General features: G+C 47.9%; 2 protein-coding genes across 2 annotated transcripts in view; both read left to right on the forward strand.

Moving 5' to 3' along the window:
- Window positions 1-14,735, forward strand: part of LOC144099350 (small ribosomal subunit protein uS12) — a 247,506-nt gene that overhangs the window by 60,732 nt on the left and 172,039 nt on the right. The window lies entirely within an intron of this gene.
- LOC144097254 (D-beta-hydroxybutyrate dehydrogenase, mitochondrial-like) lies at window positions 266-11,142 on the forward strand. The gene is made up of 5 exons (XM_077629998.1): window positions 266-594; window positions 2,271-2,477; window positions 5,735-5,917; window positions 6,843-6,975; window positions 10,730-11,142. Exons 1-5 carry the CDS (start codon window positions 402-404, stop codon window positions 11,103-11,105), a joined length of 1,092 nt encoding a protein of 363 aa, XP_077486124.1. The 5' UTR covers window positions 266-401; the 3' UTR covers window positions 11,106-11,142.

Here is a 14,735-nt window from a genome sequence, read left to right on the forward strand (position 1 = left end):
GTAGAGTTTTCTGGGCGGCTACGTTGAATGAAAACCGCCCGTACGCGACGACCACTACTAGTGTGTCCGACCTCAAGCCGCAAAAGGGCGGAAGACATAAATATAAATTGCACTTTTGGTTATTTTGTTGTTGTTTCAGCATCTGCGCAACAAACTGTGGACATTTAAGCGCTTGGCAACGTATATTGCGATTCCTCGCAAGCCGGGTGGCGACAACAAAACCTCTCCAGAGTAGTTCCGCGGCATACAATATTAGCAACCTTGTGCTACTTTTTCACTTTCACTTTTTGTCCTAGCTTACTCAACGAGGAAGTGGTAGTTCTCACAGTTTGAATGCGAGCAGCCGAACTTGCCGCTTCTCTGGGAAGAAAGCGCTGCCCGGCCGCACTCGGGAGCAAGACATGGCGACTCTTCAGCTGGCTTTTTCAGCGGGCCTGGTGCTCTGGACGGCCGTTTCGAGGTTATCTGTGTTGCTGACTGTGGCCACGAATGCTGTTCTGCTAGTGCTAGCGCTGTGCTGTTTGTCCCGCTGCGTGTCGCGAATCTTCTTCAACGGACTCGTCGACGCCAAAGGGAAGAGTGTCCTCATAACTGGTGAGAGGAGCGATCGGCCCCAAACGCGGTCAACGAAAATCTGTTCTTTCAGATTTTACAAAGCTAGTACGTAAAAGTCAGCTTAGGGTGTATGTTTAGCGGAAAACATGCGAGTGCCATGTGATGCCCGCGGTGGGTTGTCTATGTCAAGGGTCCATGTGGGGTTCGAGTGCATAGCAATAGATATAGATAGATAAAGAGGAGGAGGGAAAGACAGGGATGTTAACCAGAAAGGGGTTCCGGTTGGCTACCCTGCACTGGGGAAGAGGGATTAGGGGACTTAAAGGAGGAAGAGAGAAGGGGAAAAAGGCATAACACACGCACAACGCTGTCACAATTTGTCACTCAATCCAGTCGCTCTCAAGTAGGCAAAGAGTGCCTTGTATGCCTTGAGGGCAGTCGACTGCTGTGGCCACGGACCGAGGATCTTTTGCTCTGTTAATGGGCGAGGATCGAGGCGGTCCAAGGCACAACACAGTGTATGTCTTGCACTCGCAAATGCAGGGCACTCACAGAGAAGATGAGCGATGAGTGCATAGCAAAGTTGTGGCGGTCACTTGCCTTCTTCACTCATTACCTCTCTTGCCCAAGCCTGTAATTCACACATCTTCTGACTTTTTAGTGCACTGTCAATGCCACACGGTAAATTTTAAATAAGCACTGTACCAAATTTGAAAACCTGCATCGGGAACATAAGAAACTTCAGAGAGTTAAACGCCACCTTTGAACTGGGTTCGCTTGACCGGTGGACAGTCTTCGGGTTGCTTTGCACCTGAATGAAACACTCGATCATAGCCGTCAAGGTTATAGCTGCACCCAACGCTCCTTATAGCCCTGACTTCTAGAGCCACACGCAATGGTGTTAGCACGTGTGAGAACCAATGAACATCCGTAAATCAGCGTTTGCGGCGCTGCTTGCCTGCTGCGCATCCGTTAGGAATTTAGTCTCCATTCAGCCTGTTGGATAAAGGGCAGCAGTACACACGGCCAGTACCAATATGTAACGGCGATGTATGCACATAGTATGCGTTCATTTTATCAGCAAAATTTTAGCTAGAGCTTTGATAGGCAAACGGTCCGTTGTAGCGCTAAATGCGGCTCACAGCGATGCCACTAATACTAACGTCACGTTAAAAAAATTTACGGCTCCGTGGCTCTGCACCTAGTGGCATTCTCAACATTAAAATGCATTATAAGCAATGCCAAGCTCTTCGGGCTTTTCTTTTATTACCGGCTGTGCATAGTCACTACGGAAATTATACTTGATTAGTTGGAAAGGGAATTTCGCGTCATATAAAAAAAAACAGGCGCTAAAACGCGGAATCACTACAACTTTTTTGGACCACCTAGTCCCTTCACACTGCTCAGTTCTCATTCTCAGTTTCTCTCTCAATTATGAATATCCCTTTCAGGCGCGTTCTTATTAGTCATATGCAGTCTTGCGTATTCACCAGGAAGCCCCCAAGAAATATAGCCACACGCAGGTATTTCTGAACCAAGAGAAACTTTCAAAAGAACAATCTATTCAATGGTTTTGAGATGTTTTCGCTATCTTATTTGTATGCCGTATAATATGTTTTTTTTTCTCGCACATTTCACTGGATATTCATACTAGTATTGTACTTGCTCTCGCCAACGATGGATCCTAAAACTGATGTCGCTTGCCTTGATCGCAGGCTGCGACACGGGCTTCGGACACCGCCTGGCTAAGCGTCTGGCCGAGAACGGCTTCCGAGTCTACGCCGGCTGCCTCAGCTCCGTGAGTGACGGAGCATGTGTCCTCAAGCTCGTCCCCAACGTCCACGTCCTGCAGCTCGACGTCACCAAAGAGGACGAGATCGACGAAGCGTACAAGGAGATCATCAACGCCGACTATCAGACGGGTCAGTCCCCCCCGAACCTCTCTGGATGTCGTCAGCATAAGCAGTCTACGCCCGTAAGGCTAAGTTTATGTAACTTGCAAGGGTGGTCAAACAGGCAAGTTGGTAGCTCATACTTGGAAAAAACAGCGCACCTTTAGACACGGGCAGAAGCAGATATAACGCAACAGCGCTGAATATGAGCTTGGTAGCTCCAAATATGAGCTACCAACTAGCCCGTTTGACCACCCTTGCAAGTTAAATTTCTAGTTCCTCGGGCCCTTTTACCAGCGCTATGTCGTTATATCTGCCTCTGTCCGTGTCTAAAGGTGCGCTGTTTTTTCCAAATATAAGTTTATGTGTAGGGAGTGTGTGATCCGCTCCAACTTCTGGCCGATATTACGGAGCTTACTCTGTGAGAGAAGGTCGGCTGCTGTCACGAATTTCAGTGCCTGATTTACTCAGACGTTACCGGCTCGCAGCGTGTTTAGTGTGTAGCTCACGGGCGTGCCCTCACAGAGCCGCTCGTTACCATGGGAAAGAAGATAGGCCGCCCAAAGCACTGCCCAGGAGAGCGGGCGGTTTCATATGTGACACCAGCGAGCCAAGTGGCCAGTCGGTGACACTACCTCAGCAAATCCTTCAACCTTTCGTTATCATGAATCCGAAATTATATGCTACTTGTGGAAGGACACGCAATTCTCCGAATTCTGTCTGCATTCAAACTTTGTTCTTAACATTTTCTGTGAAGGGGAGGTTGCCCAAAATATTTTTTCGACAAAAGTTGCGACAAGGGCTCCTAAGGAAATTTTCCTGTCTTTTTCGGCGTTTTCTTAGCATACAAGATTGGCTACTTTTAGGTGTTTAAGTGCGTAGATGTGTTAAGTATTTGAACGTTGTTTAGATGGTAAGTTTAGATGACTTTGTGCTTCCGAGTGCGCTCTTGAAAATAATAAATGCAAATATGACTTCTCAAGCAGTGTCTTTTTTTATTCTTCAGCTGCAGTGGCTCTGTCGGGAAAGCGTCCTTCTGTCAACTACAATGCACAACAAGACATGACAAGTTTCTTCTGTAGAACGATAGCACGGGACATTGATAAGCGAAGGACACAAACTCATGCGATTATTCTCGAAGCAACTGAAAGCGGCATGCTCGGAAACAAGCTGGAGACGCCCGCCCGCGACCGTTTTCCTCAAAGCGTGCAGCCGTGGTTACGCTTAATTGCTAGTGCCGGGTGCGAGCGCTCGTTATGTGCGAGATAAGAGGCCATTTTCTCCAAGCTCGCGAGGCGAGGACATTTTCGCTGCTTGTGTCTGCCAGCGGCGGTTCCCCAGTAAAACAAGAGACGACAGAATTGTGCCGAAACACAACAGACTGTTTTGTCGTTTTGCCGGAACGACAGATTTTGCTGTTGTAGTACATTCCTGCAGTTCTGTCGCTACATTAACAGCTCAGTACTGAAGAATATTCTGTTGTTACCACAAGTTTATGGCCAGAACTGCTACAAAAATTCTGTTGGTATCTAGGCCAATCGTCGCCGCGCCTGCTACATAGAAGAAAAAAACTATTTGTCTCGCAAACCATACGTATAACCGGGTGGCTTGCCGCGTCTCTTTTACCTCTGCCTCGAAGCTGTATTATGTAAGGCGCGTTGCTCCTCCTGCATTACGGGACGGAAGTCTGTACCCTAGCAGCAGCGGTGTGTCTACACTGGGCTCGCGTTCTTGCTGATAACTTCTCTTACTTGAGCCCCCCTGTACGCAGGCAAACCACGATAGCCAGCGTGGCAGCAACGACGTCCAAGATGGAAACGGAAAATTATTCCCCAACCAGCAAACTTTAGGTGGTATTCAGGAAGGTGAGACTGCTATTCCTACAGTAATACTTGTAGCGACTGTATTTTGTAGAGTTGTACACAGCCTAATGCCGCCGTGACAGGTTTGCCTGCGACGCGACTGCGGAAAATTTGGTCATGAAGGCGACCGAGAAGGGAACGACTAAAATAGTTTACTTTAGGGCAGACCCTAAAGTTAAAAAAAAGATAAATAGGTAGAATTACAAAGGTCAGTGAAGCGCCACTTTGAAAAAGTTTAATTTTCTTTCTTTTTTTAATTCCACCCCATTTTTTCTTACTGGGGCGAAAGGCAAAGGCCTATGATCAGAGATATCCGTAGCATACGATAAATATACCCGCCCATTTTCTGCGTCAAGGGCTCTTAAGAGGTACATCGTGGGAGAGACAGGACACAGCCAGGACAATTAAAGACTGGGAGAAACCGGACACGAACAAGCGCTGACTTTCAACTCAATGTTTATTTCGTAGAGGCGCGGAAGTTTTCGCTATATCGCACCAAAAAGTCGAAAGTGCCACTTCGTCGCTTCTTAGGTCCCGAGGGCTGCTTCGGCCGACAATATAGTTATTCGCACAGTAAGGAACTCACCGTCTAGACCTAGAGAGGCCATTCGCCATTTCGAGCGCCCGTTTTGAGTCTTTGCCACTCTTCGTGTTTCTTGTGCGCCACGTAATTCTGCTCTTCCCAGCAAGAGAATATATCAGCAGAGTATAGTAAGCCGAGCACATACGCCGAATAGCCCTCCTAAAGGGGTAGCGACCGCTTAGGCCTTATGTGGAGGGGAGGGGGGAGCAAATCGCAGCATAACGATCTTCCACTGGGCATAACATGTCCCAATGCTGGCATAGGCACGTCGCTTCCAAAGCAGCAGAGTTGGTTATGGAAGAAGGAAAGCCACTGTGCCGCTTAAGGTCAACGTTCGACCGTCAATTCTTCGCTGATGCAAAAAGCCTTCAACGTATTTTTTGGAAGAAGGACCCTTTATATGACAGTATCTATAGGCATTATAAGACCCCAATTCTATACTTTGTTTCGTAGTTCTCGGTCATGATGTAGCTGCGATTTTAGCTTTATAGTTTCACGAATATGTGAAAAGAATTAACAGGAAAGAAGAGTATGCAAAAAACGCCGATTCGTGCTCCACAGATTGTGAAGCACTGAAACCGCAAGGTCTGTAGGTTTCACAGCAATGTCGAAGCGATAAAATCCGTTGCTCTTTCAGGGTCCCTTCAGGGGCATGTGATGAGAACCTCAGCAGCGGTCTCCACGTCAACCCGGCATCGCAGTATTTATTGGTCATTTCCGTAATTCTTGTCTAATTCTTTTCTTTTAAGCGTGGCGACTCTGTCTTGTGCAGTTCTGCTTCATAGCTCATGACTTATCACTACTCGCTCGCACCACTGCGCGCCGGGTGTCCGCGAATGCAGCGCTGTGGGCTGTGGTGGCCAACGCCGGAGTGATGACCGTGGGTCCGCTGGAGTGGCACTGCATGGACCAGGTGCGCGCCTTGTTTGACGTGAACGTCTTCGGAGTGACGCGTGTGGTGGTCAAGTTCCTGCCGCTCTTGAGAAAGACTGGTGGAAGGATCGTCATTGTATCCAGCATGTTCGGTGAGGCACGGTGTCGCTCGCATTCGTTTATTTATTTAATCACCCTCAGCACTTGAAGGCATTACATAGGGGAGTGGGATTGCATACTGTGTATAACCTACAGTGCAGTAAGAAAAATATTAGCGGGTCTGTGGTTGAAAAAGAAGACAGTAATAAAGGAAGATAAAATCATTCAGCCATAGTGGCCGTTTCCTCCGCCACTGTGTTGATTGCCTTTTACCGTTTTACACACGCTCTCTAGACAATAGTTCATTTGGTCGACACTTGAATATAACAGCAATTAAATGGTGTACTGCTGTGCTAGCTTCTATTGAACTATCAAAGCTACTTCAGTCCGAGTGAGGCCGAGTCTCAGTCGAACGGGTCAACTTACAATATGGCGGTCGACGGACACGTGATATCGGCCATCTCTCTAACGCCGCATCACGTTTACATGTTCTCGAATCGCATGGAAAAATTGCTGTCCTGGTTAGTGCCGCGCCTAATGTACAAGCTCGACTAGTCGACCGTTTGTGAATGCGCAAACGCGCAAACGCGCGAACCGGTATCAGAAAAGCTGCTGTAAAGCGCTGACGTAGGATGAACTAGTATGTATATAGTTCACTGTACCTGAAGTCAAGCATGCCTCCAGTGGACTGATCTGTCTCGGCGCAGTGTTCAGCAGTTCTGTACAGAATGCATAAAAATATATCAGGAATCACTGATCAATGAAAGAGAGTATGCGTTTGATGTTTAAAATTAGACTACCAAAGAATGAGCATATTTTTATTGCCCGACTGCCGCTCTGGATAACCCTATGGCTTGGGTACTTGTGGCAGATGCTGTTCGTCAGTCTTCAAGCTCTTGGGTTTGAAAATACTTCCACTATGCACCGCACGGACTCCTAAGCTTCCACATAAATCTGAGCTGGTTGCTTGCATTGCAGGTCGCATGACGGGTGCGTTCACCATCCCGTACTGCATGACAAAGCACGCCTGCATCTCCCTTGCTGACGGACTTCGCCGGAGATTCTATGGTACAAAACTTCGCGTGATCACCATCGAGCCCACGGCATACAGGTAAACAGCGTTCTTAAGGGAGGTTTGGTATGGTTTGGTTTAGGGGGGTTTAACGTCCCAAAGCGACTCAGGCTATGAGAGACGCCATAGTGAAGGGCTCCGGAAATTTCGACCACCTGGGGTTCTTTAACGTACACTCACATCGCACAGTACACGGGCCTCTAGAATTTCGCCTCTTAAAGGAGGGCTGGCTGCTAGCTAGAAGGGTTAACGTTTGAACCACTGCGAGAATTTCGACGGTGGTACAGGGATAGTGCATGCCTGTGTCAATGGAACAGAATCAAAATTTCAATATTGTATTCCGGCCGCGCAGAAGCTGTGCAGTTCATAATTAGGTATTTACTGTGCCAATTTAGAATAAACATCATTTTTAAAACATTGATAATTACACAATTTTTTCGGCATATCGAGGACAGAAATGCTCTCAGTACAAGAACAAAGGGGGAAATTGCTGGCCTGCTGCCGATTTTTTTAAATGGCGCAGCACTCAAAAACCCCTTTCCTTTCTTTGCCGTCACAGCTACTAACGAATTTAATCATTCCAATTTTCAGCGTAAAAACACCATTTAGAACAAGGAGCATATGGCCTTCTTCATCACAAATTTTAGCTCAGAAGAAAAGCGCAGAAGTAAATTCTGGCTACAAAGAATGAGAACGATTGTGATCGTAGGTATGCACTTTAGCGTCAGATTGCAAGCTCAGAAGGATACCTGAAGGATTTGAACACCTTTTAATGTATTTCAAAGGCTTTCTTCATCAATTCAAACGAGCTGCTGCGTAGATATGACCTTATTTAATGTCAACCTATTCTTGTAGTTTTCGTCTTTTGTTGTTCTGCTTTTCAAATGTTATGCGACCTTGTTCGTGCTTCGAAACCCGCAGAAATGAACTGAACACTAACGATAGCCAGCGGAGACAGATTTAAAAGCAAGGTCTCGATAATGTTAATGTTCCTTGCTGACATTTGAGAGAAAATATACCAACACATGATACGTGCAGTCATAGTATGCGCCAACTTAGGCTGAAACATAGAGCCTAAGGAGAATGGTAGAAATAAAGTTGAGGACACCGCGCGACCAGGACTAACGTTGAAAGACAGGGACAGCAACGATACGTCTAGGGGGCAAACACAATACAATGATATTATACCACAAATAAAGATGAAAAATGGACACGGGCAGTGCATGTAAGGTGGAGAGCAGATAACCTGTGGTCCCCAGGATAACGGAGTGTATCCCAAGCTATCGTGGACGTCGCAGGCGGTGCCATAGAGTTAGATGTGCGGAGGCGATAAGGAATTATAGAAGAGGGCAGATACTAACTGGTTCGTACATGTTAACTTAAAGGCAGTAACAAGATGGGAACGGAAGGACAGGTAAGGCACGAGACAAACACTGGTCTTGTTCCCTTTATCCCGTCTTAGCGTTGCCGCATGCTTTCCGTCAGTGATTAGGAAGTTTGCGGGATAGGACGGCCGCGGCTGGCCTAGGACAGTAATAATAATAATAATTGGTTTTGGGGGAAAGGAAATGGCGCAGTATCTGTTTCATATATCGTTGGACACCTGAACCGCGCCGTAAGGGAAGGGATGAAGGAGGGAGTGAAAGGAGAAAGGAAGAGGTGCCGCAGTGGAGGGCTCCGGAATAATTTCGACCACGTGGGGATCTTTAACGTGCACTGACATCGCACAGCACACGGGCGCCTAAGCGTTTTTCCTCCATAAAAACGCAGCCGCCGCGGTCGGGTTCGAACCAGGGAACTCCGGATCAGTAGTCGAGCGCCCTAACCACTGAGTCACCGCGGCGGGGCTAGGACAGTACTGCTGATTCAAGATTTTTGGCCAGTCTGTTCGGCAGTGGGCGTCATTGCGCTGCTGCCGATGATGTTTCTGACTAGCCTTCGCCAAAACTGTACCGGCTGCAGAGTTTCGGTTCTGTACTATGAAGCACGGCTCGCTTCTCACCACCAGCATTCCAAACCACTAAGGGTTGAGGGGAATCTCTTCCTTCCTAAGCTTAGGATTGGCAGGCAGACTAAGAGCTTCATGCCGCATCCTTGAAACGAATTTTCCGTCCTGTACACTTTCTACGAAGGCTGTACGTATGCAAGGGAGAACGCAGAGAACATTTGTCTTGGCCACCTTTAGATTTTTATCTATGAATCTTAAAAATCATCAGCACACTTTATTGGTATGATAAGGCATAGTACGGAAAGGTACGGTACGGTACGGTACGGTACGGTACGGTATGGTATGGTATGGTATGGTATGGTATGGTATGGTATGGTATGGTATGGTATGGTGTGATGTGATGTGGTGTGGTGTGGTATGGTATAGTATGGTTAGTATGGTATGGTATGCACAGTTTAACGTTCCGAAACTACGCGTGAGCTCTGAGCGAGCTCCGGGTTCATTACGAAACCTGGGGTTCTTAAACGCGTGGTGACATTGCACAGCACACGGGCGTTTTTGCTATTAGCCTTCATCTAAATGCGGTAGCCACAGCATGGATCCATCCCCGTTACCTCGGGCTCAGCAGCCGAACGTCATAAACACTGAGCCACCGCGACGGGTGCTCATCGCGCATCGAGTATGCATACAAGACACTTCCCTCCGGGCCGAAAACTACGTCAAGGCTAGAGCGAGGCATTTTTGGCACACTTGGCACTTCCAGATGACTGTCATTGAAATCTACAGTTCTCCTTTCTTTGATACTCATGGTTTGGATGCCAGGCACAAGTTGATTTAATGTTTATGCTTATGCTTATGAGGCTTAACGTCCCAAAGTGACTCAGGCTATGAGGGACGCCGTAGTGGAAGGCTCCGGATTATTCCGACCACCTGGGCATCTTTAACGTGCGCTGACATCGCACTGTACACGGGCCTCAAGCATTTCGCCTCCACCTAAATCCGACCTCCGCGGCCGCGATCAAATCCGCGTCTTTCGTGTTGACAGCCGAGCACCATTACCATTGAGCCACCGCGGAGGCTTCAATCTGATTTGAGCACCTTTTACAAATACTGCATGCTGCAACAATCCATATAACCTTAAATCTCAGCAACAACGCTTTCAAGTCGCAAATATTTTTCTCGTTCACCAGCCTTCATCAAGGCGCGTCATTTGGTCACATATATTTTGCAGGCTTTCGCTTACACGTTTCGTGCGACAGTATAAGGAGCTCGTTGTGATAGCCGCCGTGACGATGTCTCGTGTCCAACTCGGTAGGGGTGTGAAATAAAAGAAAAAATACTCTGCCATGAGTGAGATTTGAACCCGCGGCGGCGCGAACAGATAAGCTTCTCTGCCCTATGCATTAGGCCGTTACGCCATCGCAGCAAGTAGAGGAACACTCGGACCGTGTGTGCGATGGCGTTGCGCTTGGCTGGCAACGCCATCGCAGCAGCCTGTCTGTCGCGTCGTGCTTTAGATGTCGTCGTCTACATCATCTTCCATTTGTGCGCAAGCCAGTCCACGAAGACCACGCGGGTACTTGCGCGTGCAAGCTGAATTTCGAGCGCGTGGCCGCTGTACTGACAACAACAACGGAAAAAAAAACAGGTGCTTAGAAGTTCCATATCTCAAGCAGGCGGCAAATCACATGAGACAGAGGGAGAAATGAAACAAGAAATTCACATATAAATTGGTGGGCTTTAAATCTGTGCTATCGCACCATCACACGTACTCAGTGATTATGTGTGCCCTGAATTTTCCAGCTGTGTGCCAGCGATGCTAATAGGGCGTGTTTCTTCTTGCAGAACAGCGCTGTCGGACCCCGAGGAAATTAAGCGGCGAATGGACGAGCTCGTCGCGAGCCTTCCTCCTGAAGCGAAGAAGGACATCGACCCTGCTCGAGTGTCCAAAGTGAGAGCGATGGCCAGAGTATTCGTCGAGGGCCTGCTCCGAGATGATCCCGACGAGGTAGTCAGCGATATGGTCTTGGCTGTGCGAGAAGAGTATCCCAAGGCGCACTACAGGACGGGAGGAACTGCCGACGCGGTGGTGCGGTTTCTCAACCACCTACTTCCGTCGGAGACAGCGGACTATGTGCTGGCGTCCGTGGCTAAATCTAATGGGGTCTGTAAAAAGGTCAAGGACAGTACTGAGGTCTACGCGAAAGAAGATTCGATTTGAGCAGACTTCGAAATGATGGAATGAAAATAAAAATATGCAAGGCTATTGATGCGCCGGGCCGGCGGAAATGAGTATCATTGGACCTTTATACTCTGTTAGAGAAATTTCATGTTGGAAATCCCTTCGTTGGAGAACCTCCATGTTGGAGGAACTCCCTGTTGGAGAAACTCCCTTCCGGTAAACTACATTTTGGGAAACCTATGTTGGAGAATGTCCATACCCTTTGCATGACACGACACATCACACACATTTCTTAACATTCACCTTATCCACACCCACGCCGCTTACTGAAGGTCCGGCATTACTTGAGACCCCCTCGCAAGCATCGCACAGCCTCGTTAAGCCATCAAGGAAAGCTGCACACAGCCGCTTCAACGGAATAGTGGCATCCGGCGCGCGCGCCGATCTAATATCTGCGGTTCATTGCTCAGCTCACAAACCCCCTCATTCTCCACCTTGCGGAGTAGCCACCCGCCAGATTGTCCCGTGGCAACCACCGTTAGGATGGGCATTCCTCCGCCCGCATCAGAAGCACCTCCGTCCGCGGTAGCCGCTCTCTGGGTTCTTCCCGTTGTAGCCACCTTTCAGCCTCAAGCTCCTCTGCCCTACGAGTGAATAGGGGAATGATTTCCCTCTCTTCACTTTGTCGCCTATTAACCATGGCAGGTGGCAGGTGGTTCTCAGACGATTTAGGGACCACCGCGCCACTAGCCGGACAGTTTTTTCCCGGCATAAGGGTTCTAATGCTAACGCATTAAATACACCCTGTCTGGCAGTATTTCAAGGAAGGTTTCCAAGGCACAGTGACATGGTCTTGATTCTGGTAGTCTTCATGCCATGCACAGCTTGTGTTCTCTCCTAGCTTCCGTCCTCCATTTTGCTCCGCCCTCCCCTTCGTCATCCCCTTCAGGTACAACAGTACGTTCCACGTCCACCGCTACAGTCGCGGGTGGCGCTGGTAGACGCTCTCAAGGTGAGGCCACACAAGTGTGTTCGAAAGTAGATGGAGAGACAGGCACTACCAGAGCTCAGTTAGTAAAGCACTGCGCGCAACATGCGGAGGTCGTAGGTTTGCTTCCCACCTGTTGCATATGGTTGACTTTTCGTCTATCCTTTTTAATGGTATCTTCTACATCTAAATTAATACAGAACTAATTTCCCACTCCAAATCAGCGTAACATTTTATGTCGTGATGTACGTTCCAGGCGGCGATGATAGACATCACAGAGGACCTATTCCAAGTCAGTACAATGGTTTGATAATCCAAAAAGACGAAATGCGGCACTACCGTCCCGCGGTCCGTTTTCTTGCCTTGAACCGCATAGGGCGCGAAAACATAAGTTAACCTTATCCGCGAAAAACACTGAGACAAAAGTTAACTGTATCAGCCAGGCATAGTAGATAAAAACGACCGAGGGTTAACCAATGTGTACAGGAACACATGATGCCTGATTTGAGCGTTTTACTTTGGCTCTTGCTAAAGTATCCACATTTGCTCCAAGTAATGTTTATAGTGACATTGCCATGCTAACTTCGTCTTCAGCGCCAAACCGATGTCAACAACAGGAGCGTTTTTTTTTTTTCAAATAAGCGGAGCGTTGGGGTCTTCATGCACTCAGCTCGCGCTTAGTTTATTGTTCACTCACACATTTTATTCTAAACACTCAGAAACAGAATAAAAATGAATGTAGGCAGGCCACCGTGCAGAAAACAAGCAGCAGTAGCAGTGACAAACCGTATTTAAAGCAAGGCTCTCAGCCGCAATGAACATAGAAATAGATGAAAACTTGCAAAATATTTTTCATGCGCTATTAATGATGTTCTGACGAAAAAAAAGCGATCTCTTTCTTTTTTATTTCACGGTGCTCAAAATGGATGTAATGATTCTAACATATCTTTTAAAAGTAACGAAATTAAGAAAAAGCTGAAGAATGGAGGCACCCTTTGGTTGTTGGTTGTTTTTTGGGGGAAAGGAAATGGCGCATTATCTGTCTCATATAACGTTGGATACCTGAACCGCGCCGTAAGGGAAGGGATAATGGAGGGAGTGAAAGAACAAAGGAAGAATGAGGTCCCGTAGTGGAGGGCTCCGGAATAATTTCGACCACCTGGGGATCTTTAACGTGCACTGACATCGCACAGCACACGGACGCCTTAGCGTTTTTCCTCCATAAAAACGCAACCGCCGCGGTCGGGTTCGAACCCGGGAACTCCGGGTCAGTAGTCGAGCGCCCTAACCACTGAGCCACCGCGGCGGGGCAGGAGGCACCCTTTGCCATCATAAGATCACGATACGGCCAATTTCTTGCGGTGTTTTTGAACACATCTACACGTAGGCATGCGACATAGAGCAATACCACCTAGATAACTTTCTAGGTGGTATTGCATAGCGTCTAGGTGGTATTGCATAGCGACACTGGACGCAGCGTCCAGCAGAGAAAACATAGCACTTTAGACGAGTTTCATCGTCGCGAAGGTCTTAAGCGCATAAAATTGGAGCCCTCAAACGCTGACGTAGTGCCAGAAGAAGGCATTTAAGACCAGGAAATGCTGAATATGACGCTGATCATAGCATAAAGCAAGGCGTAAAATAATTACAAAAAACTGGTAAAACTACACGCTCGAAATTTATCCTCATCATTAAGGGCAGCAGCAAAGCTAAAAATATGTTGTGATTCTCGCCCACGAGCGACACCTTTGTTCAAGTGTGATGCCGGGTTGGCCAAGTAAATTTGGCACCACCTACTCGCATGGGAGAGAGAAAGGCTTTCCTGACCGTGAAAATGTGTCGCTGCCTTCGTGTGCTCGGTGAGCCAGAGGCGCGTGAATCAAGGACTCGGCTAGTGGCGGGGATACGCAGGCGAGCGCTAAGTGCAGGCTGCGATTACGCGAGCACAAAACAGCGCGGCGAGAACGAGGAAACGTTTGTTTCTTCACGTTTGTTGCACAAGGTTACAAAAAAGAGCAACCCGCCTGCGTTCTGCCATTGTTTCTTTTCGCGACTTCAAAACACCGTTTTTTTGCAATGAGCTGGGAAAGTAAAGGTGCCAAGGAAGGGAGGGAGGGGGGGGGGGGGGGGGGGGGCAGTCGGCTCTTTCGTTGTATACATTGAAGGCTGACAAGAAAGAGGGACAAAAACAAAGGGAATGGAGCAAGAATGGGAGGTGCCACAAAGCTTCATGACACAAGAGCCCAATAAACGAGGGTGGTCCGATTAATGGACTAACTATGCAGACTAAACGCAATTTGCCTTTCAGGGCTATAATCTCGTTCTAGAAACTTTATAAATTACGCATTTTTTCCTAAACTTTGAGGCATTGCCAAAGCCAGCCAGCATCCTGACTACGGGAACAAGAATTTCTCGCAGTCGACCTTGATTGACAAAAGTTTGCGAATGAGAAGAAAGGACCCCAGGAAAAATCTAGACTATTTAAAGTGGAGATGGGTGTACAGGATGGTCTTTTGGTGCTCGGTAACCGTGTATGAGTTGACAGAGGTTGAACAACCTGCGTTAAGCAGAATTGTTGCTGTTTCTTCGTTCCAGTGGTCCATGTGGGACCACGTGTTGTATTGGTAGAAGGGCGTTTTCTTGCGTGCTAGACTGGGCCAGATTTTTTTTACAGCGTAAGG

Source organism: Amblyomma americanum, chromosome 7 (genome assembly GCF_052857255.1).
Source record: "Amblyomma americanum isolate KBUSLIRL-KWMA chromosome 7, ASM5285725v1, whole genome shotgun sequence".
In the NCBI taxonomy this organism is placed as follows: Eukaryota; Metazoa; Arthropoda; class Arachnida; order Ixodida; family Ixodidae; genus Amblyomma; species Amblyomma americanum.

Bases quoted from the DNA above. Each gene is read 5' to 3' on its own strand.
- LOC144097254 (XM_077629998.1), top strand. From the start codon at position 402: ATGGCGACTCTTCAGCTGGCTTTTTCAGCGGGCCTGGTGCTCTGGACG. The intron at 595-2,270 runs GTGAGAGGAGCG...CCTTGATCGCAG, and splicing joins GAAGAGTGTCCTCATAACTG to GCTGCGACACGGGCTTCGGA. The intron at 5,918-6,842 runs GTGAGGCACGGT...CTTGCATTGCAG, and splicing joins CATTGTATCCAGCATGTTCG to GTCGCATGACGGGTGCGTTC.